At 41.0% G+C, this 23,248-nt stretch overlaps 1 protein-coding gene across 1 annotated transcript in view; it reads right to left on the bottom strand.

Annotated features, from left to right (window-relative positions):
- The window catches only part of DSCAM (DS cell adhesion molecule), a 695,428-nt gene that overhangs the window by 237,056 nt on the left and 435,124 nt on the right, over positions 1–23,248 (bottom strand). The window contains exon 10 of the mRNA XM_040249128.1: positions 21,936–22,055. Within this exon, the coding sequence (XP_040105062.1) occupies positions 21,936–22,055 (120 nt within the window). The remainder of the gene's footprint in view (positions 1–21,935; positions 22,056–23,248) is intronic.

The raw sequence follows: 23,248 nt of genomic DNA, 5'->3' as shown, positions 1-23,248 counted from the left end.
ACAGGTTTTGCAGGAGACAGGTAAAGTGGTCTGGTATTCCTGTTTAAGAATTTTCCAGTTTGTTGTGATCCACAGTCAAAGGCTTTAGCATAGTCAATGAAGCAGAATTAGTTATTTTTCTGGAATTCTCTTCCTTTTTCTATGATCCAATGTATGCTGGCAATGTGATCTCTGGTTCCTCTTCCTTTTCTAAGCCCAGCTTGCACATCTGGAAGTTCTTGGTTCATGTACTGTTGAAGCCTAACTTGAAGGATTTTGAGCATTACTTTGCTAGCATGTGAAATGAGTGCAACTGTGCAGTAGTTTGAAGATTCTTTGGCATAGCCTTTCTTTGGGATTGGAATGAAAACTGACCTTTTCTCCTTTAAGCACACGTAAAATTGTGCTTTGTCTTTACAAAATACTGTTTATTGTCCAATTACTAAGCATCCACTATGTGGTGGAGTGGATCCAGGGCAATTTGCTATGGTTACAAAAGATGGTGTCCTCTTTGTCAGTTTCTCTCTCTCAGGTCAGAATCCTCACTCTGGGGAAATGTGAGCTGTTATATTGTAAGCCTCCCTGGAGAGAGATTTCCTCGAGGATTTTCTTCAAACAAAGTTCTGTGAGAAGCTGGATCCTGCCAGCAACCACACAAGTGGGCTTGAACTTTGAGATGACTGCATCCCTGGCCGGAAACCTGACTGCAGCGCAGAGAGACCTTCATCTAAGGACTCGACTAAGCCGTACTCAGATTCCTGCCCCAGAGAAATCAGAAGATCATAAGTATGCATTATCATTGTTAAGTAACTAAGCTTAGGGGTAACCTGTTACACAGCAAGCAATCTCCAGCCCACTGTGAGAAACTAGGCAATCAGGAAGGCATTCAGTTCCTCAGTTTCCTTACCTGTAAAATGGATTAATCATAGGTCCTCCTTCATAAGGTGGTAGAGACATTTAAGTTCTTAACCTACGGTAGGGCATGGAGGATGTACACACTATTGCTGCTTGTTTTTTCTAATTTCTGTTCTAAGTATTTAATCATTTAATGCTAGTTGACTTTACATCTTTCCTATTCCACAAGACCAAGGACCATGTTACAGTGGACCTCTCTGCTTATCAATCAGCTCATCAATAGAAAGATATAGTGGAAAGGAGGCTTTTTGGTAAATCCTTGGAGTGGAATTCTGTATATTTAAGTGTTAAAATGTATTGTTAAGTTCCTTAGTAAAAGATGGAGCTATTTTATTTCCACTGGCTGGGGTTCATTTTTTCCTCAGACATTGATCTTCACCAATATGGTATATATCTCATTATTTTAATTTACATGATTTTACTAATTTTTGTATTATTTTTTGCTTTTGCTTATAGATATTCAGTCACTAAGTCATGTCTGACTCTTTGAGACTCTATGAACTGCAGCACACCTGGCTCCCTTGTCCTTCAGTGTCTCCCAGAGTTCACTCAAACTCATGTCCATTAAGTCAATGATGCTGTCTAACCATCGCGTCCTCTGCCACCCTCTTCTTTTATCTTCAGTCTTTCCCAGTGTCAGGGTCTTTTCCAAGGTGTCAGTTTTTGCATCAGGTGACCTGATTGGAATTTCAGCTTCAGCATCAGTCCTTGTAATGAATATTCAGGACTGATTTCCTTTAGGATGGACTGGTTTGATTTCCTGGCTCTCCAAGGGACTCTTTGAAGAGTTTTCTCAGAACTACAATTTGAAAGCATCAATTCTTTGGTGCTCAGCCTTCTTTATGATCCAACTCTCACATACATACACTACTGAAAAAACCATAGCTTTGACTATACAGACCTTTGTTGCAAAGTGACATCTCTGTTTTTTATTATGCTGTCTAGGTTTGCCATAGCCTTCATTCCAAGGAGAAAGCATCTTTAAATTTCACACCTTCTGACCTGGGGAACTCATCTTCTGGTGTCATATCTTTTTGCTTTTTCACATTATTCAGGGTTATTGTAGCAAGAATGCTGGAGTGGTTCACCCTTCACTCCACCAGTAGATTACATTTTGTCAGAACTCTTCACTCTGACCCAACCATCTTGGGAGGCCCTGCATGTCATAGCTTCATTGACTTACACAAGCCCTTTTGGCACAAGGCTATGATCTATGAAGGGATGCTTATAGATAACTGAGCATCTTTTAATGAATGCATCAGTAATTTGTATTTGTTTTTTTGGTGAACATTATGTCTATATTCTTTGCTATATTCATGTACCTACTGGATACATCAGTAACCTCAGATATGCAGATGAAACCACATTTATGGCAGAAAGTGAAGAAGAACTAAAGAACCTTTTGATGAAAGTGAAAGATAGAATGAAAAAGCTGGCTTAAAACACAACATTCAAAAAATGAAGATCCCATCACTTCATGGCAAATAGATGGGGAAACAATGGAAACAGTGAGAGACTACTTTTGGGGGCTCCAAAATCACTGCAGATGGTGACTGCAGCCATAAAATTAAAAGATGCTTGCTCCTTAGAATAAAAGCTATGACCAACCTAGACAGCATATTAAAAAGCAGAGATATTACTTTGCTAACTAAAGTCTATCTAGTCAAGGCTATGGTTTTTCCAGTAGTCATGTATGGATGTGAGAGTTGGAGTATAAAGAAAGCTGAGTGCTGAAGAATTGATGCTTTTGAACTGTGGTGTTGAAGAAGACTCTTGAGAGTTCTTTGGATGGCAAGGAGATCAATCCAGTCCATCCTAAAGGAAATCAGTCCTGAATATTCATTGGAAGAACAGATGCTGAAACTGAAACTCCAATACTTTGGCCACCTGATGTGAAGAACTGATTCATTGGAAAGAATGATGGTGGGAAAGATTGAAGGTAGGAGGAGAAGGGGATGACAGAGGATGAGATGGTTGGATGACATTATCGACTCAATGGACATTAGTTTGAGAAAGCTCTGGGAGTTGGTGCTGTGCAGGGAAGCCTGGCGTGCTGCAGTCCATGTGGTTGCAAAGATTTCAGTAGACTGAACTGAACTGAATTGTTGGATTTTGTCTTTTTCTTCTTTTGCCAAAGCACTTTGAGTCCTAAAAATGATTCTATATTCCTATTTTTAGAAAACTATTTTTCTTCATGTTGTTTCAATCAGGATTGCATTTTGGATATTATCAGCTACCTTTTCATCATTTATTGAGATGATCATCCTTCTTTTTCTTATAAAAGTTTATTGCATCTTTTAAGGTCTGGTTTCATACATTATAAAACTCCTTCTTCTGGATAATGTGTTCATTATGGTAAGGATAAATATTATTGAAACTTAAAAATCAGAGGAAAAAGCCTTTGATTTTTATTTATGTGCTTAATTTTGGTAAACTGTTTGAAAGGTCTATAAAGGCTATCGTTGCCTTTCTCAAAGTTAGCTGCAAAATTGGGAGCCAGATCTAGACTAATACACACAACCTAAAAATTCAGTCAAAGGTAGGATTTTTAAAGTATATCCATAAGGCAGTAAACCAAGAAATCTGAAAATGCTATGAAATTTACAAATTATATAAAAATGTGTTACAAAGCCCTGAAACATCAAAATGCTGTTAGAATGTGAGAAATTTATAGGATTGTTCATGTCAAAAACACAAATGCTTTCTTTTCCTTGAATAATTTTCACCAGAGAAATACTTACAATATTTGACCCATTTAATAGTAAAGAGTTACAATAAAATTCAGCTTCATTGCTAAGCTTTCTCAGTTGAGTAGCTGAAAAAGATTATTTATTAATTCCTATGTGGACTGAGAGCAGTCTCTTCATTACTAAAAGATCCTAGTGGAGACAGAGACAATGTATAAGTGCAGTTGAATACCATTAAATATCTTTTTTTTCCATCAGAAAATGAACCAAACTTGATGGGATATAGCATTTATAAATGTGATCATGCTAAACAGAGCCATTCATCCACCATATGGACAAGCGTTCCAACGGTGAGCACATATTCAATCAGAGGAAAGTGGACTTGGGCCACGACTTGACAGAATTATAGTTCATCGACTTTAGATGCATCATCATTGTAAAGAACAAAATTTAACACAGTGCACACTCTATTTCAAAAATCTGCAATCCTGTTAGCATAACATAAGCACTTTGGGTAATTAGCTAGAAGATACACTTTCAGAAACCAGAAATCATTAATTAAAACTTGGTCAGTTTTCTGTGGCTAGTTGAGGTCAAGTGGGGACCATTTTAATGCTCCATTACATGAAAAGAAAGTGTTCACACATTATGTAAGGCACAAACTGAATGACTGGGTATGTTCCTACTGCATGACCCTTCTTATTTATTGAAAAGCTATGCTTAGCAGAACTTTCAAGAACTGAGGAGATGGAAACAGGAAAAAGAGAAACCAAGTATTGCCAAGTAAGCCTGCTTTGAAGGCAGCAGTAAACACCATCTTTGTTTCATCTCTGCTTCCCTTTGAGGTCTTTGCGGGTCTATAGGGAGAGGATTTGAACAAGAATCAGAAACTGAGTTCTAATGGTATCTCTGAATCCTTAGGAACTGGGCCCTTGAGCAAGCATTAGCTTATTCTGTCTGCATCCTGATGTCATCATATATGAAATGAGAAGAAGAACCCATTTCTAAGCCATATAGATTGTTCACACAAAAGGGAACAAGACTGCATGAATGCAAATGGGCATCAGTGCCCATATGCTGGGACCAGAAGATGCTGGTCAATGAGAATACTCAGAGAGTTTCCTGGAAGGTGAAAGATGATTTTTGTCTAGGAGAAAATAGGAAGGATATGGCTTTCTGCTCTGTAGGCTGCACCCTAGATGACCAGGCTCTCTGTTATTTCTCTCTTGCACCAAAGAATCAAAGCATAGTCCCTTTCTTTTTTAAAATATATATTTATTTATTTTAATTGGAGGCTAATTACTTTACAATATTGTATTGGTTTTGTCATACATTGAAATGAATCTGCCATGGGTGTACATGTGTTCCGCATCCTGAACACCCCTCCCTCCTCCCTCCTCATCCCATCCCTCTGGGTCATCACAGTGCACCAGCCCCGAGCATCCTGTATCATGCATCAAACCTGGACTGGCAATTCATTTCACTTGTGATAATATACATGTTTCAATGCCATTCTCCCAAATCATCCCACCTTCGCCCTCTCCTACAGAGTCCAAAAGACTGTTCTATACTGTGTCTCTTTTGATGTCTTGCATACAGGGTTATCATTACCTTCTTTTTAAAATCCATATATATGCATTAGTATACTGTATTGGTGTTTTTCTTTCTGGCTTACTTCACTCTGTATAATAGGCTCCAGTTTCACCCACTTCATTAGAACTGATTCAAATGTATTCTTTTTAATGGCTGAGTAACATTCCATTGTGTTTATGTACCACAGCTTTCTTATCTATTCATCTGCTGATGGACATCTAGGTTGCTTCCATGTCCTGGCTATTATAAACACTGCTGTGATGAACATTGGGGTACATGTGTCTCTTTCAATTCTGGTTTCCTCGATGTGTATGCCCAGTAGTGGGATTGCTGGGTTATAAGGCAGTTCTATTTCCAGTTTTTTAAAGAATCTCCACACTGTTCTCCATAGTGGCTGTACTAGTTTGCATTCCCACCAACAGTGTTAAGAGGATTCCCTTGTCTCCACACCCTCTCCAGCATTTATTGCTTGTAGACTTTTGGATCATAGCCATTCTGACTGGCGTGAAATGGTACCTCATTGTGGTTTTGATTTGCATTTCTCTGATAATGAGTGATGTTGAGCATCTTTTCATGTTTTTGTTAGCCATCTGTATGTCTTCTTTGGAGAAATGTCTATTTAGTTCTTTGGCTCACTTTTTGATTGGGTCATTTATTTTTTGGAATTGAGCTGTAGGAGTTGCTTGTATATTTTTGAGATTAATTCTTTGTCAGTTGCTTCACTTGCTATTATTTTCTCCCATTCCAAAGGTTGTCTTTTCACCTTGCTTATAGTTTCCTTTGTTGTGCAGAAGTGTTTAATTTTAATTAGGTCCAATTTGTTTATTTTTGCTTTTATTTCCAATATTCTGGGAGGTGGGTCATAGAGGATGCTGCTGTGATTTGTGTCTGAGAGTGTTTTGCCTATGTTCTTCTCTAAGAGTTTTATAGTTTCTGGTCTTATGTTTAGATCTTTAATCCATTTTGAGTTTATTTTTGTGTATGGTGTTAGAAAGTGTTCTAGTTTCATTCTTTTACAAGTGGTTGACCAGTTTTCCCAGCACCACTTGTTAAAGAGATTGCCTTTAATCCATTGTATAATCTTGCCTCCTTTATCAAAGATAAGGTGTCTATAGTTTTGTGGATTTATCTCTGGGCTTTGTATTTTGTTCCATTGATCTATATTTCTGTCTTTGTGCCAGTACCATACTGTCTTGATGACTGTGGCTTTATAGTAGAGCCTGAAGTCAGGCAGGTTGATTCTTCCAGTTCCATTCTTCTTTCTCAAGATTGCTTTGGCTATTCGAGGTTTTTTGTATTTCCATACAAATTGTGAAATTACTTGTTCTAGCTCTGTGAAAAATACCATTGGTAGCTTGATATGGATTGCATTGAATCTATAGATTGCTTTGGGTAGTATACTCATTTTCACTATATTGATTCTAAATCCTGACAAAGATGCCACAAATAAATAAATAAATAAAAAGAAAGAAAGAAAGAAAACTACAGGCCAATATCACTGATGAACATAAATGCAAAAATCCCTAACAAAATTCTAGCAAACAGAATCCAACAACATATTAAAAAGATCATACATCATGACCAAGTGGGCTTTATCCCAGGGATGCAAGGATTCTTCAATATCCACAAATCAATCAATGAAATATGCCACATTAATAAATTGAAAAATGAAAACATATGATTATCTCAATAGATACAGATAAAGCTTTTGACAAAATTCAACATCCATTTATGAAAAAAACCCTCCAGAAAGCAGGAATAGAAGGAGCATACCTCAACATAATAAAAGCTATCTATGACAAATCCACAGCAAACATTATCCTCAATGGTAAAAAATTGAAAGCATTTCCCCTAAAGTCAGGGACAAGACAAGGGTTCCCACTTTCACCACTACTATTCAACATAGTTTTGGAAGTTTTGGCCTTAGTAATCAGAGCAGAAAAAGAAATAAAAGGAATCCAAATTGGAAAAGAAGAAGTAAAACTCTCACTGTTTGCAGATAACATGATCCTCTACATAGAAAACCCTAAAAACTCCACCAGAAAATTACTAGAGCTAATCAATTAGTATAGTAAAGTTGCAGGATATAAAATCAGCACACAGAAATCCCTTGCATTCCTATACATCAATAATGAGAAAATAGAAAGAGAAATTAAGGAAACAATTCCATTCACCATTGCAACGAAAAGAATAAAATTCTTAGGAAAACCTAAAGAAACAAAAGACCTATATATAGAAAACTATAAAACACTGGTGAAAGAAATCAAAGAGGACACTGATATATGGAGAAATATACCGTGTTCATGGATTGGAAGAATCAATATAGTGAAAATGAGCATAGTCCCTTTTGACCTTATGGAGAAAGCAGTGTTCTCCTGAGGAAAGGACCTATTTTCCTTTCTCAGGGAGAGGGCTTTCCTGCTCTGAGAAGAGTTGATGGATTGAAGGGAGTGAGTAGACACAAAGATGGGGTGAGGATGGGATAAATAGAGTAAGTGCCCAAAGAACAGCAGGTGGACCTGTTTCAGGTGTGGTTGTGAGAAGGGAATCCTTGATCGGTGACAGAGGGCTGGGTTCTAGGAGTCTTGTTCCAGAGAAGAACTCCAAAGTGGACAGAGGCACAGTTCTGAGACACAGGTCCAATTTCAGGCTGGGGGACTATTCCCAAACCCAAAGAAAGAAGCTTCCATATGGTACACAATGCTCACGTCACGTTTTGTCTCTATGCTTGCATCAGAAAGTGCCTGTCTATCTCAGCTCTACCATTGTACTTCTAAACTCTCCTCTAAATTCCAGGGATGGGAAGCCTGAGAAGAAAATTTTCTTGGCTTATTTGTCATGATTCTGGTTTATATTTCACCAGTGAGAGGCACCTGAATATGACTTGGAAAGTGGAAGGAAGGAGAAATCACAATTCTCCTTTAGAAGCAGCCAGTCCCTGCATGTGTAGACACCAGACATCTAAACCCAGAACAAATTACCACTTCATTCTAGGGCAGTGGGGACCACAAATGGTTCCCACGTTTGTTAAGTTTCCGAAAGGCAGGTGACTCCCTCCCCTCCTTCTAAAAATATGCATGCATATAATGTACTGTACTAAATTCCTTCCTGATACATCACACCCTTATTAGGACAGCATCAAGGTTGCTGTTGCTGTTGGTTACTAAGTCCTGTCTGACTCTTTGTGACCCCATGGACTGCAGCATGGCAGGCTCTTCTGTCTTCCACTGTCTCCCAGAGTTTGCTCAAATTAATGTCTGTTGAGTCAGTGATGCTATCTCACCATCTCATCCTGCATTGCCCCCTTCTCCTCCTGCCTTCAATCTTTCCCAGCATTAGGGTCCTTTTCAATGTGTCGGCTCTTCTCATCAGGTGGCCAAAGTACTGGAGCTTCAGCTTTAGTATCAATTCTTCAAATGAATTTTCAGGGTTTATTTCTTTTAAGATTGGCTAGTTTGATCTCTGTGCTGTCCTAGGGACTCTCAAGAGTCTTCTCCAGCATCATAATTCAAAAGTGTCAAGGTCATTTCTTTTGTAAACCTTAATCTTGTTCAGTTCAGTTCAGTCACTCAGTCGTGTCTGACTCTTTGTGACCCCATGAATCGCAGCATGCCAGGCCTCCCTGTCCATCACCAACTGCCAGAGTCCACCCAAACCTATGTCCATCGAGTCAGTGATGCCATCCAACCATCTCATCCTCTGTCATCCATCAGGGTCTTTTCAAATGAGTCAGCTCTTCGCATCAGGTGGCCAAAGTATTGGAGTTTCAGCTTCAACATCAGTCCTTCCAATGAACACCCAGGACTGATTTCCTTCAGAATGGACTGGTTGGATCTCCTTGCAGTCCAAGGGACTCTCAAGAGTCTTCTCCAGCACCACAGTTCAAAAGCGTCAATTCTTTGGCACACAGTTTTCTTTATAGTCCAACTCTCACATCCATACGTGACCACTGGAAAAAACATAGCCTTGACTAGACATTACTTTAAGTAATGTCTCCGCTTTTCAATATGCTGTCTAGATTGGTCATAACTTTCCTTCCAAGGAGTAAGCGTCTTTTAATTTCATGGCTGCAATCACCATCCCTGCAGTGATTTTGGAGCCCAGAAAAATAAAGTCAGCCACTGTTTCCACTGTTTCCCCATTTATTTCCCATGAAGTGATGGGACCCGATGCCATGATCATAGTTTCCTGAATGTTGAGCTTTAAACCTACACTTTCACTCTCCTCTTTCACTTTTATCAAGAGGCTTTTTAGTTCCTCTTCACTTTCTGCCATAAGGGTGGTGTCATCTGCATATTTGAGGTTATTGATATTTCTCCTGGCAATCTTGTTATGTCTATCCTAAAGAATCTTATCATATGAAAACAAGTGAACTTAAGTGACTAGTACCTGCCCAGGGGTTTTTAGAACTTGGTGGTCCACTAGTTTATCATGCTGATTTCATAACTTTTACCCTGTATTTAAATTGCAAGTGTCTTTTTTTTTCTTCAATATGGAACATAGTTCTCTCACTCACTTATCAGAAAATGGAACCATGAACTGCATGACTCAGTACTAGCTGATGGGATATGCATCACTGGATAAAGTTTGAGTGGCTGAATTTTGCTGATGCCATCACAGCTTTGTATTGGGATGGTGGGGTGTGAGGCACCCCTGCAGCTGTGTTGATTGTATGAGGTTTTCAGTTACCATCTCCTTGGAGCAAGAGATCCCCAAACATTTGTCCTCAGTGTGGCTATTCCTATCCACAATAGGACAAGTTAGAAAGTTCCTGGGGAAAGTCAATGAAAAAGAAGGAAGACAGAGGAGTAGAGAAAAAGAAGCGGGCACAGGATCAACCAAGAGTCCATTTTCCTGGTGACTCTACCAAGGCTCAGGGTAATTGCAGCGTCCTTGGGTGTGGGATTCAGGGAGAATGGTCTATGGTGCAGGTCCTAGAGCCAGAGACTCCACTTATTTTAGCATAGAGGAAGGCAGAAGTTTTCCATCCCTGGTTGTTTTACTCTACCAACAAAGGAAGAAAGTAAAACAACACAATGACCACTCATCCTCTCTGTTCTGCTTGAAACAGAGCAGGACTCTATGGTCCTTGTCCACACAAGTCCTCAGTCTGCATTTTGTCTGAAAAAACTTTAGCCAAAGAATAAGTTTAATGAAAGAAATGAGAACATATAGAAACAAAGGAAAGCAGTCATCAAAGGAGGCCAAATAATAATAATGTAGTCATTAAGCAAAGTCAAGCATCTTTACTTCCTTTTTCAAGGGCTATAGATAATTTTATGAGCCATCTCCTGTGAGCTATTTTATAGATACTGAATACCCCACCAGGTAGAAGAATTTAACTGCATGAAGACCAGACTGTAGCTGTGACATAAGCTGCCACAATGCCAAGAATTGACTTCAAAGAACTGAAAACACATCACCTTTGAAACTGAAGATTAATTGTACCTAAAACAATCAAGATGATGCTGGTCAGACCATTGATGACCAATTTCAAGATGACTGTCAGAGTTGACCGTGCTGTTTCTGCCTGGAGCCCCCTTTTTCTGTCTATAAATTCTGTAAATCTCTTGCCCACTAATTGTCAATGGTGGGGGTTGGGGGGAAGTTGACCTTTGGACAGATGTCTGCCTTCTTCCCACCCCAGCTGGTGGCATCTGAAATAAAGAAAATTTTCCTTTCCACCAACCTGGCCTGTTTATTGGCTTTTGAGTGGCAAGCAGCTGGACTCCTACCTTTCAATAACATGCACCGTCCTTTTCCAAGAACTCATTATTGTTCAATAAGACCCATTGATTCTACCTGGAACAGACAAGCAGAGCTGCATTTATTGTACCGGAAGGAACAACACTTGACCCTAAAGTTGGGTTTATTTTCACCACTTTTTTTCCCAGGGAGGTGTCACCTTCTTCTTAGATTATTTGAGCTCTTTCTCTGTATTCATTCAAGATATATAGCTTGTCATATTTGCATGTTAGTGCGTACAAGGAGTACTGGATGACAAATGTGATTACATAGCCTTGATGAGTCTGGTGCAGGGGTTTGGAGCAGGTGCTGCTAGAAAAATCCAGCAGGATGCCTGCAGGTCCAGGAAATCAATGGACCAAAGAGGTTGGACGCATGGAAATGGAGACTTGGCACATCCTAACCTGAGGTGGTGAGTCTGGGAGCAGGCAGGGTTAAAGCTCTAGGTAGTAATCAGACAGCTAGACAGACAGACAGGCAGGGAGGTGAGATAGGATGAGAAGTCCAAGGGCCAAGCAGATGATCAAGGCAGAGATCCAATTTCCAGGACAGAGGTATGAAAGTGACACTTGTTCTGAGCAAAGGCTGTGAGCTGGCATTCAAGACACAGTGTACATGGCCACGGGAGTAAAGAAATGAAGCTAAATGCTTGGAGGCTAAAATAAGAAGGAGGCTCAAGCCCGAGGTCAGGAGCAGAGTCAAACCTCCAAGGGTACAGTGAACAGGATTAAGGGACCAGAGTTTGGAAGGAACTTTTGGGAACCAGAGAACTGAGGACAATCCTGGCTTGGCTGGATTGAACCTACCCCCACACTGAGTTATTCCAGTAGGAAATTTCCTGCTTTCCTAAAAGGGAAATGAGGAACATCTTGTTTAAAGGAGTTTTTTGGGGTGAGGGGTCTCTTCATTATTTGCCCCCATCAAGACATATATTTTGAATGGAAAGCAGGGGATCTCTGTGGTGAGGGGTTAGATCTCTCCACTGCTGAGGAAGGGGTGGCCTTGGTCAACTCATCAGGGAAGTCTGGAACATGCATTGCTAGCAAACATGTCCTAAAATCAAGATGCTTGAGAACTTGAGCTTGTCTCATGTTACCGGTTCTTCATGGTATTTGGAGACAGAGGCCTTGGGGACTGTGGAGGGTCCCCTGATGTCACCCTGACCTTGGGAGAGAACGGGTGAGCAAGAGCAAGGTGAGACATTCCAGAGCAAGCCCTGGGGTAGGAGGAGGCTCCAGAGTGCTCACCTGAGCAGTCTAACCAAGTGTATTGAGTACATATGTTTTCTCAGTAAGGAACTGAGCCTCACTGGTGGCTCAGATGGTAGAGTCTGCCTGCAATGTGGGAGACCCAGTTTCCATCCCTGGGTTGGAAAGATTCCCTAGAGAAGGGAATGGCTACCCACCCTAGTATTCTTGCCTGGAGAATTCCATGGACAGAGGAGCCTGGCAGGCTACAGTCCATAGGGTTGCAAAAAGTCAGACATGACTGAATGACTAACACTTTCACTTTCAAGTAATTGAACACACTCCATAGAAATATCCAGAGAACTGTTGCAAGTGTCAGATGTTTTTCCTGTGGATTTCTAAACAAAAGAGTCAAGTCCCTGTTGGCCCTGACAAAGACTATAGTTTCTGCTGACCACCATCTGAACCTGCAAGTAGATCCTGCCCCAGTTGAACCTTCAGATGAGACACAGCTCTGGCCAACAACTGTAACTCTGTGACTGATTCCAAAACAGTGCACCCAGCTAAGATGTGCCCAGACTCCTAACTGACCGAAATCATGAGATAAAGGTGTGCTTTTACATTTCTAAAATAAAGAGAAAATAAAAGAGTCTGTGGCCAGATGGGAGGGTTTTGGCAGGTGGGTTGATACCAAGCAGAAGAGGACAATTCTGGGACCATGAAGGTAAGGGACAGCCAAGATGTCCCTTATTCACATGGTAGAATGCACCATGTGAGTAGAGAAGAGCAACCTGCAACAGTGTTTTGGGGACAGAGGGAGATGCCTGAGCAAAAGCAAGATTATTGTGCACCAAATAGCAGTGGGTACTTAGGTGTCTCCAGGGAAAATTGGAGTTGACAAAACTTTGGTCTCATGTTCCCTGGAAGAAAAGCTATGACAACCCTAGACAGCATATTAAAAAGTAGAGACATCACTTTGTTGACAAAGGTCTGTATAGTCAGGGTTATGGGTTTTCCAGCAGTCATGTACGAATGTAAAAGTTGGACCATAAAGAAGGCTGAGTGCCAAAGAATTGATGTTTTCAAACTGTGGTTCTAGAGAAGACTCTTGAAAGTTCCTTGGACAGCAAGGAGATCAAACAAGACAATCCTTAAGGAAATTGGAAGGGCTGATGCTGAAGCTCCAATACTTTGGCCACCTGATGCGAAGAGCTGACTCATTGGAAAAGACCCTGATACTAGGAAACACTGAGGGCAGGAGGAGAAGGGGGCGACAGGGGATGAGATGGTTGGATGACTCAAAGGACATGAGTTTGAGCAAACTCTAGGAGATAGTGAAGGACAGTGAAGCCTGGCATGCTGCAGTCCATGGGGTCACAAAGAGTCGGACATGACTTAGTAACTGAACAAAAAATGTGTTACAGCTAAGGAAGGGCACAGGGAGGGGACAAGAGAAACAGGCAGGAAAGAAGGGGCATTCCATCACGGTGCAGCCTCTGTATGTGCTAGAGAGTGGAGGGAAATAGGAATTCCCCCAAATTAAGGACCGCTTTTCCCTCGCTTAGAGAAAAAAGACAAGGACAGTTGCAGAGAGTCAGGAAGCACTTGCTCTAGATGTAATTCTGTTCCACCCAGAAAACCAAACAGGATCAAAGTGAACAATAGGCAGGAGCTTATAAATACTCACTGCCACACACCATAGTAAGAGAGCAATAAAATAATGCTGCTGCTGCTGCTGCTGCTAAGTTGCTTCAGTCGTGTCCGACTCTATGCGACCCCATAGATGGCAGCCCGCCAGGCTCCCCCGTCCCTGGGATTCTCCAGGCAAGAATACTGGAGTGGGGTGCCATTTTCTTCTCCAATGCATGAAAGTGAAAAGTGAAAGTGAAGTCAAAGATTTAAATAAATGCAAAGACTATCCATGATATGGTCTGGGAAGTTTCAATAGTTTAATGATCTTGAAAGTCTCCATGCTAACTTTGAAATTGCTTACATTCTCCCAGATTTTTCAGAATAATTTTTTTAAACTTGACAAAATTAGCCTAACATTCAACTAGAAGAAACATACAAGTACAAATCCATACGATAAATCTAGGGCATTTTTGACAAAAGAAAATTAGTGAGGGGAGGAGTCTCATATGAGATATTAACACATAGTAGGAAGTGATAGACCTCTAGTATGTATGGTTCTGGTGCCAGACAGACAGTGGAAGCAGGGAAGGATAAAACAGACTTCAGCAGACATATTTTTTCCATAGACTATAAAGGAATTCAAGATAGTGATAAAAGGTGGCTATTTAATAAACGATTTTAGGACAATTGGCTCACCATGTGAGCTGAGGCAATGACAACAATGATGATAATGATGACAACAGACATTTCTTCAAGAGAATCTGAGACATCAAGGGAACATTACATGCAAAGATGGGCTCAATAAAGGACAGAAACAGCAAGGACCTAACAGAAGCAGAGGACATTAAGAAGACTTGGCAAGAATACAGAAGATCTATATAGAAAAAGTCTGAATCACTCACATAACCATGATGGTGTGGTCACTTACCTAGAGCCAGACTGCCTGGAGTGTGAAGTCAAGCGGGCCTTAAGAAATATTACTACAAACAAAGCTAGTGGGGGTGGTGGAATGCCAGCTGAGCTACTTAAAATCCTAAAAGATAATGTTGTAAAAGTAAGTTTGGAAAACTCAGAAATGGCCACAGAACTGGAAAAGGTCAGTGTTCATTGCAATCCTGAAGAAAGGCATTGCCAAAGAATGCTCAAGCTACCGTACAATTGCAATCATTTCACAATTGATGCTAGAAAGCTAGCATCTGGCAAAGATACTATGAGGAAGATGGAAGAATAAAACAGAAAGAGAAATTAGACAAAGAAATCTCCTCAGAAAAATGCCATGATAGAGATGAAATCTGTGAATACAATAGCTACTTGTCTGTGAAGCAGGAGCCCAAGAGAGAAGGAAATGAGCTAGCAGAACTGGAGAAAGAAAGGAAAAAGTAAAATCACAAAAATACAGGCAAATTTGGAGAGAGCACAGAGGAGAACAGATTTTGTGGGGGGAAAGACAAGAGAATAGACATGAAAAAAAATCAAGCAAATTAAAATGGGAGTGAAGTGAAGTGAAAATCACTCAGCTGTGTGACCATGGCATTCTCCCAGCCAGAATACTGGAGTGGGTAGACTTTCCCTCCTCCAGGGGATCTTCCCAACCCAGGGATCACACCCAGGTCTCCCGCATCGCAGGTGGATTTCTTAGCAGTTAAGCCACAAGGGAAGCCCAAAATGGGAAGCCCGATAAGTTAAAAAAAGAATCAGAGAGAAAGGGACAGCCTCTGAACGACAGGTGGAAGGGATCCAGTGACATCATAGTGGAGACCCAGGTTGCTGTGCTGCCTCCTAAACAGACAGGACTTCTTGATCTCAAAGGACCAAGGACAGAAATCTACTAAACATCATAAAAGGTTTCCAAAAACACCTGGCAACAAATGTGGAAAATAATTCCATAACTTTGTTGAAATGTTGCAAAAAAGACGACTTCTGCACCCTAACTAATCCTTAAACAACTCAAATGGGTGTCAGGTAACTCTCATCATCCTCTCTGAGAGTGAAATCTGTTCATTCCATTATCTTAGTTGGTATACTTTCTGTAACTTGAAATAAACTCTTAAGTTACACACACACACATGCAAAGCATAAAGGAAAACAAATAATTACAGACATGATTCAAGATGAATTTTCTTACATAAAAGACAATTTGAATCTACATATTTAACAGGCATGCCCCATCTGGGGGATTATGGCCCCACATGGATAACATCAGGGCATAGACTATACATTTGTGTGCTTAGTCGCTTCAGTCATGTCCATCTCTTTGCAACTCTATGGTCTGTAGCCCACCAGGCTCCTCTGTCCACGGGATTCTCCAGGCAAGAACACTGGAGTGGGTTGTAATTTCCTTCTCCAGGGAATCTTCCCAACCCAGGAATCGAACCTGGGTCTCCTGCACTGCAGGCAGATTCTTTACCAACTGAGCTATAAAGGAAGCCCTGGACTTCAAAAGTCCTTTCTTAGGGGAAATCAGGCAACTTCTGTTCCCTTTCAGCAAATAACACAAGCTCCCACCTCCCACCAGCTAAACTCACTTTATGTGCAAAAAGGTGAGACGCAAGCCATTATGAAGAAAGAACTTGGAATATTCCTCATTGGAAAAACTGTGTATAGCTAATGGACCAGCGATGAACAGGGGCTCGATTTCACATAGAACTGAGGTGATGCCAGAGTGGGGCATGCAGTGGCTGAGCAGAACATGGAAGGAATGAGACCTGACCTGGAGAAAGCATTCATCGATTAAAAAAATTAGCATACTTGGAAAATGTATCATTGCTTATATTAATACTACTGAGAATTGGGTCACCTCTACTGAGAGTGAGGATTGAACTCCTAGTATTGATCCCAGGCAATTCTCTGTCTCAGGAAGTGGCCCCTCCGCTACTCTTAAAGACCCAGGCGTCCTGTCTGACTCCCTTTCTCTCCAACATCTGATCCACCAGCCAGATCGATTCAGAAATCACCTACCTGTCCCTCCTTGACAGCTCCTCCATGCCACATGACAGCAAAGGCCTCCTATTGGATCTCCAGCTACAGTTCCAGCTCCCCACACAGGCTGCTCTCAACAGCAGAGCCAGTGGGGTCCCTTGAAAACACCAGGCAGAGCACATGGCATCTCCTAATTACTCCAATAGCTCTGGAGTCCACAAGGTGGCGGAAGAAAGGAGAGCGCTGCTGTCACGAGGATGCTGATCCCACTGCCCCCAGGTGAAACCACACCTTTGAAACCACCCATCTGACCTGCTGTAATCTCCAGAACCTCTTTGCACTCATCCCACAGTGAGCAACAGGACCCAGCTTCAGTATCCTCCTTGATTCTTCTGGAACATTCTAGGTACAAACCCACTTCTGTTGTTGGTTTTGGTCCCTTGACCTTCAGAGCTCCCCCTGCAGATGTGCATGTGATTTGTCTGCAATTTCTTCTAAGTTTCTGCTCAAACATTACCTTCCTATGGGGCCTTCTTTGATAACCCTATTTTTGACGTAAATTACTCCCTATAACTCTCTCACCCCCTACACCAGATGTGTTCTGACTCTTGTCCTTGGAACCTCCTACAATACAAGCTTCCCTGGAGGTCAGCACAACCCTATTTGTGGGCAGCCAGAGAGCTTGGACAGTAAAGAATCTGCCTGCAATACAGGAGACGTGGATTTAATCCCTGAGTCAAGATCCCCTGGAGAAGGGCATGGCTACCCACTCCATTATTCTTGCTGGAGAATCCCATGGACAGAGGAACCTGGCAGGCTGTGGTCCTTGAAGTCTCAAAGAGTCGGATATGACCAAGTGACTAACACTATAGAGCAAAGATGTCCAGGCAGCCCACGGGTGGGAGTACCAGTTATCTTGCATCAGCAGCCCCTCTTCACCCCTCAGCAGCTAAAAAGGGGATGTCCCAGTCCCCAGGACAGCAACTGAAACCCATTTCCTCCACAACAAATGACATACATTTGCTTAGCTACGGATTTCTGGACACACAGGTGAGGCCCACCATAGTATTAAACCTTGATTTTTTTCCCGCTAAATCTCCTTTAGACAAGAGGTTTTGTTTGTTCATATAAAATAAAAAATAAAAAAATCGGGAGACAGAAGTGAATATCTTAGATGTTGTGTATCCAGACCCAAGGTCAAAAATGTAATAACATTATTTTTCAGCAAAGACTGTTTCATTTCTGTAATAGCTGCCCTTAAACCACTGCAATTTACTCTGGAATTCTGCAGCCTCAGGATTAAACTGTGGAAATTCTCAGAGAAACACCTTGAATCTATTTTTTTTGCATTTTTTGCCTTTTTTTTTGTTGGTCACATATAGGGGAACTGCACTTATGATCTTAGTGACTATTTGATTATGGGAAACACATTCCATAAGCAAGACTGAATTTTTCTTAAGATACATCTTTATCATTTGCATAAATATAATAATAATATACAACTTCCCCATTATATTGAAAATATTAAAAAACAAGGATAATAATATGTAGCAATATTTTCATCATAAGAAACAGGCAGTACTATAGACTGCAGGAAGGAGTATAAATGAACAAAATGATGACAAGTGGCCAGTACGTATGGAAATCTATAGAAATTACTTACTCTTTGAACCAGTAATTCTACTTATAGAAGTTTATCCACAGAGAAAAAAATAAACACATATACAGAGATCAATGAGATGGAAGTCACTGTGACATTTTAATAATAGTGAACAACTGGAAAAAACAAACACAATATCCAACAGTAGTGTTGGACACACCCGGTTGCCCAGCCTCTACCTTCTCTTCCTACTTAGTGAAATAGCTAGGGTTGCAGTCACGATGGCCGTATTTAGCTATAACACAGCCTGCAGACACCCAGTGGTGAGGGGCAAACAGACCAGTGAGATGTGAGCAGAAGCAATTTATGACACATTCTGGAGAGGTCCTTAGAGGGAACTGACTCAGGTGGCTGTGACAGCCCTCTGTCTGTATTCTTGCTTCTCCATGGAAATGCGGAAGTGGCCACCAGACCTCAACGGCCATTGCTTAATGGTGGCCAATGCTTTGGAAGAACGGCAGAAGAGACAAATGTTAACAGCGTGGGTCCCTGATGACTGACAGGAGAAAAACTACTCCTGACCTAGTTGTACCCGGCTCCTCTTATGATACAGCTTTCCTGGAGGCTCAGAATCTGCCTGCAATGCAGGAGATCCCGGTTCGATTCCTTGGTCGGGAAGATCCACTGGAGAAAGGAGTAAACCCATGTGGCATTAAGTCACTGAATTCAGTCCTAACAAAGGCAAGAGAACTTAGATGTACTTATTGATGTATGACTGTAAACTCAACAGAGACATTAAAAAGTCACATTGAACCCATATTTGCTGCCCTGGAAAGACATTCATTGCCTATTGTGAACTGAAGGAAGATTATGGGTCAGGAAGAAGAATATGCTTGCAATTTTTTAAAGATCCCAAATTATATGTTTATCTACAGATCTATATATGCATATTTGTCAGGGGACAGGTCTGAAAAACTAGGTAAAAGTGTTTATAGTATTTATCTTTGATTATCTTTGATTGATGTATTTAAAGAGGAATTTTAACTTTAAAAAAATTGCTGCAATTGTTGATTTTTCTTTAATGATTTTAAATTGTATATGAAATTCAAAGATAAGGCTTTTATAATTTAATTTGCACAACAGTGATGGGAAGGCATAAGACGTCTGTAACACTCATAACTGACACAGGGTTATTTAATCTATGAAAAACCTTCTTATAAATAAATGAGATATGGAGATAAGTATGCAAGTAACATGAATAAGAAATTCCCCAAAGGGGAAACAGAAATGGTCTGTAAACAAAGGATAAAATGTTGCAAACATCATTAGTAATGCACATTTGTAAATTAAAACATTCACCCATCACAAAGTAAAGTTTAGGGAGAAAAGGATATTGTCGAGCTGGCAAGGGTGCAAGACACACACGGCCTCATCCTTCTGGGCAGTGTGTATGCTGCCCTGATGTCTTCCAGTGTGTCCTGGTCCAGTTCAGACCAAGAGCCTCCAGTGTGGTCGTGCTATCTTGTGCTGTGTGCTCAGTTGCTCAGTCGTGTCCGACTCTCTGTTACCCCATGGACTGTAGCGCATCAGGTTCCTCTGTCCATGGAATTTTTCAGGCGAGGCAAGAATAGTGGGATGTGTTGCCATTTCCTTCTCCAGGGGATCTTCCTAAGGGAAAGAGCTCGAGTCTCCTGCATCTCTGCATGGGCAGGTGGATTCTTTACCATTGTGCCACCTGGGAAGCTCCCTGCACATCTACATAAACTACATTAAATCAAATATATGCTGTTTGTTTCTGTGTAATGCAACATTCGGCTATAAGCATGGCCCCAAATAAAAAGGGATGTGGGCAGATATTCTGAATAACAGGATTTTATTCTGGGATAAATTGTTTTTCATATGGACAATGTATGTGGCATGCTACAGGGCAGTAACCTAAGGGATTTAAACAAATTTAATTGATTCTACCCCCAACCAAAAGGTGTCTATCCCTCTCTTTCCTCCCACTTCTCCTTCTCCCTAAAGGAAATACATTTAAGCCAACTATGTGGCAAAAATGCCATTTGCTTTTCCTCAATTGTTACTTCCATAAGAAAGCGCAACATGCTACATATGTTAAGTCTTAGATTGTTAGGAAAAAAAGACATTATTTACTTATTTAGTTGTTGTTTTCTTATTTATCTTATTGATACATATTGGCCTTCAACTGCTTAATAAACAAGTTACTGAATCAAGACATGTGAATGAGAAAGGAAAGAGAATTTCCAATACATTTGTAAGCATAGTTAAGGAAACCTTCCTGGAAAAGGGCTTCCCTGGTGGCACAGATGATAAAGCATCTGCCTGCAATGCTGCAATGCTGGAGATCAGGTTCAATCCCTGGGCCAGGAAGATTCTCTGGAGAAGGAAACAGCAACCCACTCCAGTATTCTTGCCTGGAGAATCCCATGGATGAGGAGCCTGGTGGGCTACAGTCCATAGGGTCTAAAAGAGTCAGAAACAACTGAAGTGACAGCAGCAGCAGCAAACAGTTAAGGAAACTTTCCTGGAGAAGGTGATAAAATAGACAAAAATGATTTTTACCATGTCTAGAATGGTTCCCCCATTAGTTTCCACACTGCCCATTTTTATTTATGTAATGTTTACAATGTTACCTTAATATGGGGAAATTATGCTGTGCCTTTGAAGAGAAAGCATGATTAAGGGTGAAAGTTTGTTTTTAAGAAGATAATACCCAGGTGATGCTTTATATCTATGTTATCTAGGTAAATAAAACAAACTGTAGTTCTATTTTAACCTTCTAAAGCCACCTAACTTTACTTATCTAAATACTGGGGAAATAATTTCGGAGAAGGCAATGACAACCCACTCCAGTACTCTTACCTGGAAAACCCCATGGACTGAGGAGCCTGGTAGGCTGCAGTCCATAGGATGGCTAAGAGTCGGACATGACTGAGCGTCTTCACTTTCAGTTTTCACTTTCATGCACTGGAGAAGAAAATGGCAACCCACTCCAGTGTTCTTGCCTGGAGAATCCCAGGGACAGGGCAGCCTCGTGGGCTGCCGTCTATGGGGTTGCACAGAGTCAGACATGACTGAAGCAACTTAGCAGCAGCAGCAATTTCCAACAATGAGTAATTCTGACAGTTTATATTTGTTTCTCCATGTGTTTGGGGTCTCCAAGCAGATCACTGTTGTCCAGTATAGGCAGTCAACAGAGAGCTACCACAGGTGTTGAAACAGTGTGCATGAATAACCTGCCTCTCCAAAAGGGTCTTTCCATGGCCTGTGATACAGCAACACTTCATGGCCCAAATGAAAGCACTCAGGTGGTTTACCAGGGGTGTACATGAAGGATAGACATACTTGGTGGAGGTGAGGATGGATATAGTTGTGAGAAACATCTTTGGAAGAAATGCTCATTTTTGCCCTTTTAAAACAGGGGTCCCAACCTCTAAGACTGGTGACCTGAGGTGGAGCTGATGTAACAGTAGTAGAAACCAAATGTACAGTAAATGTAACAAGTTAGAGTCATCCCGAGCCATCAGCACCACTTCCCTGGTCCGTGGAAAAACTATCTTCCACAAAACCAGTTCTTCCTGCCAAAAAAGCTGGGACCGCTGCTATAGAATATACCATATGTTTTGTAGATAAGAAGCAAACTAAGTGACTTCATACCTTTAGAGAATTTCCACACGATGGTGGGTACAGGGTAACCTTCAGCTGAGCAATTGAGGATGACAGCTTTGCCATAAATCCCATCCTGGTCCCGTGGTTGGACCACAAACTTGGGAGGAACTGAAAAAGAGAGAAATGCCAGCAGTAATTCAGACAACACTGCAACTTATCAAAGGTGTGATTTAAAGACATTCAAGAATTTTAACATACGGGAAAGTACAAAGAACGCTTAAGATATGTGGGGAAATAAAGCACAAGATTTGCAATTAGGAACCATCCGAGGAAGTAATCCCAATGCAGGTGATTTGTCTTATTATATCAGTGCCTGATGCAGATGGAAGTTGACTTGCACTGGGGGACACCGGATTCTGGAGTGTGGCAGTTTGACTAAACCAAGCGAATGTGACATTTTGTTTTTGATTTGTGTTATGGCACATCTTCAGGGATCCACTCTTGGGTGTGAAAGGTTTAAAGCATCGAGTATCTATTCTTCCTCTAACAGGAGACGAAGGGAGAATTAATAGGCTCTTCCTAAAGGCAATAAAGAACACAACATGGTATTGAACTTTTTCTGAAAGTCTGATGAAAACACATGGGCCATTATTCCTGACACCAATGTGCCTTCTGTGCCAAACGAGGACTATGGAAGCCAGTTGAATCGAGGTGCCAAGATGACTTTATAGAGTACCTATTTTAAAAAATATATAGATTAAGTAACTGCTTATTTGATGAGTTTTGTGAGATGCTAGAAAAAAAAAAATCCTTATGCAAAATGTACACATGTACTCTGCTTAAACAATACCTGCCAAGTGAAAGCAAATGTTTTGAGTTAAGTTACTATGATTTTAGATTATTCCAGTCTTCTTTTAAATTTTTCCTAGGAGAGGTAGCATCTAAAGGTATTAGAACCCAGAAATCTTTTTCAGCAGATTAGTGGGTAATCGTAGGATGGGTTTTTAATGTGGCAGTCACAAGGTTATACGAAAGGACATGGATCATGTCAACCATGGACTAGATATTTAACAAATGTGGGTGTTCTTCCTCTTCTTTCCACAATTCCTCATAAGGCTAATCTTCTCGGCTTTGCAATTTCCACAGTTCTTCATTTAGAGACAGAAATGTGGGCCCATGTGTTATAGATATATAGGAATTCCACCCACCATGAGAAATGGACTGAGGAGAAGGCTGTGCTTGTGCCTCGTCCCCCCAGTCATGTGCTACTCTCTGTGGTCCCATGGACTGTAGCCTGCAAGGCTCCTCTGTCCATGGGATTTCCCTGTCAAGAATACTGGAGTGTGTTGCCATTTCCTACT

The sequence above is a fragment of the Oryx dammah genome, unplaced genomic scaffold, assembly GCF_014754425.2.
Source record: "Oryx dammah isolate SB20612 unplaced genomic scaffold, SCBI_Odam_1.1 HiC_scaffold_2, whole genome shotgun sequence".
NCBI lineage: Eukaryota > Metazoa > Chordata > Mammalia > Artiodactyla > Bovidae > Oryx > Oryx dammah.
The sequence above is the reverse complement of the archived record's forward strand: the minus strand, read 5'-3'. Positions and strand labels throughout refer to the sequence as shown.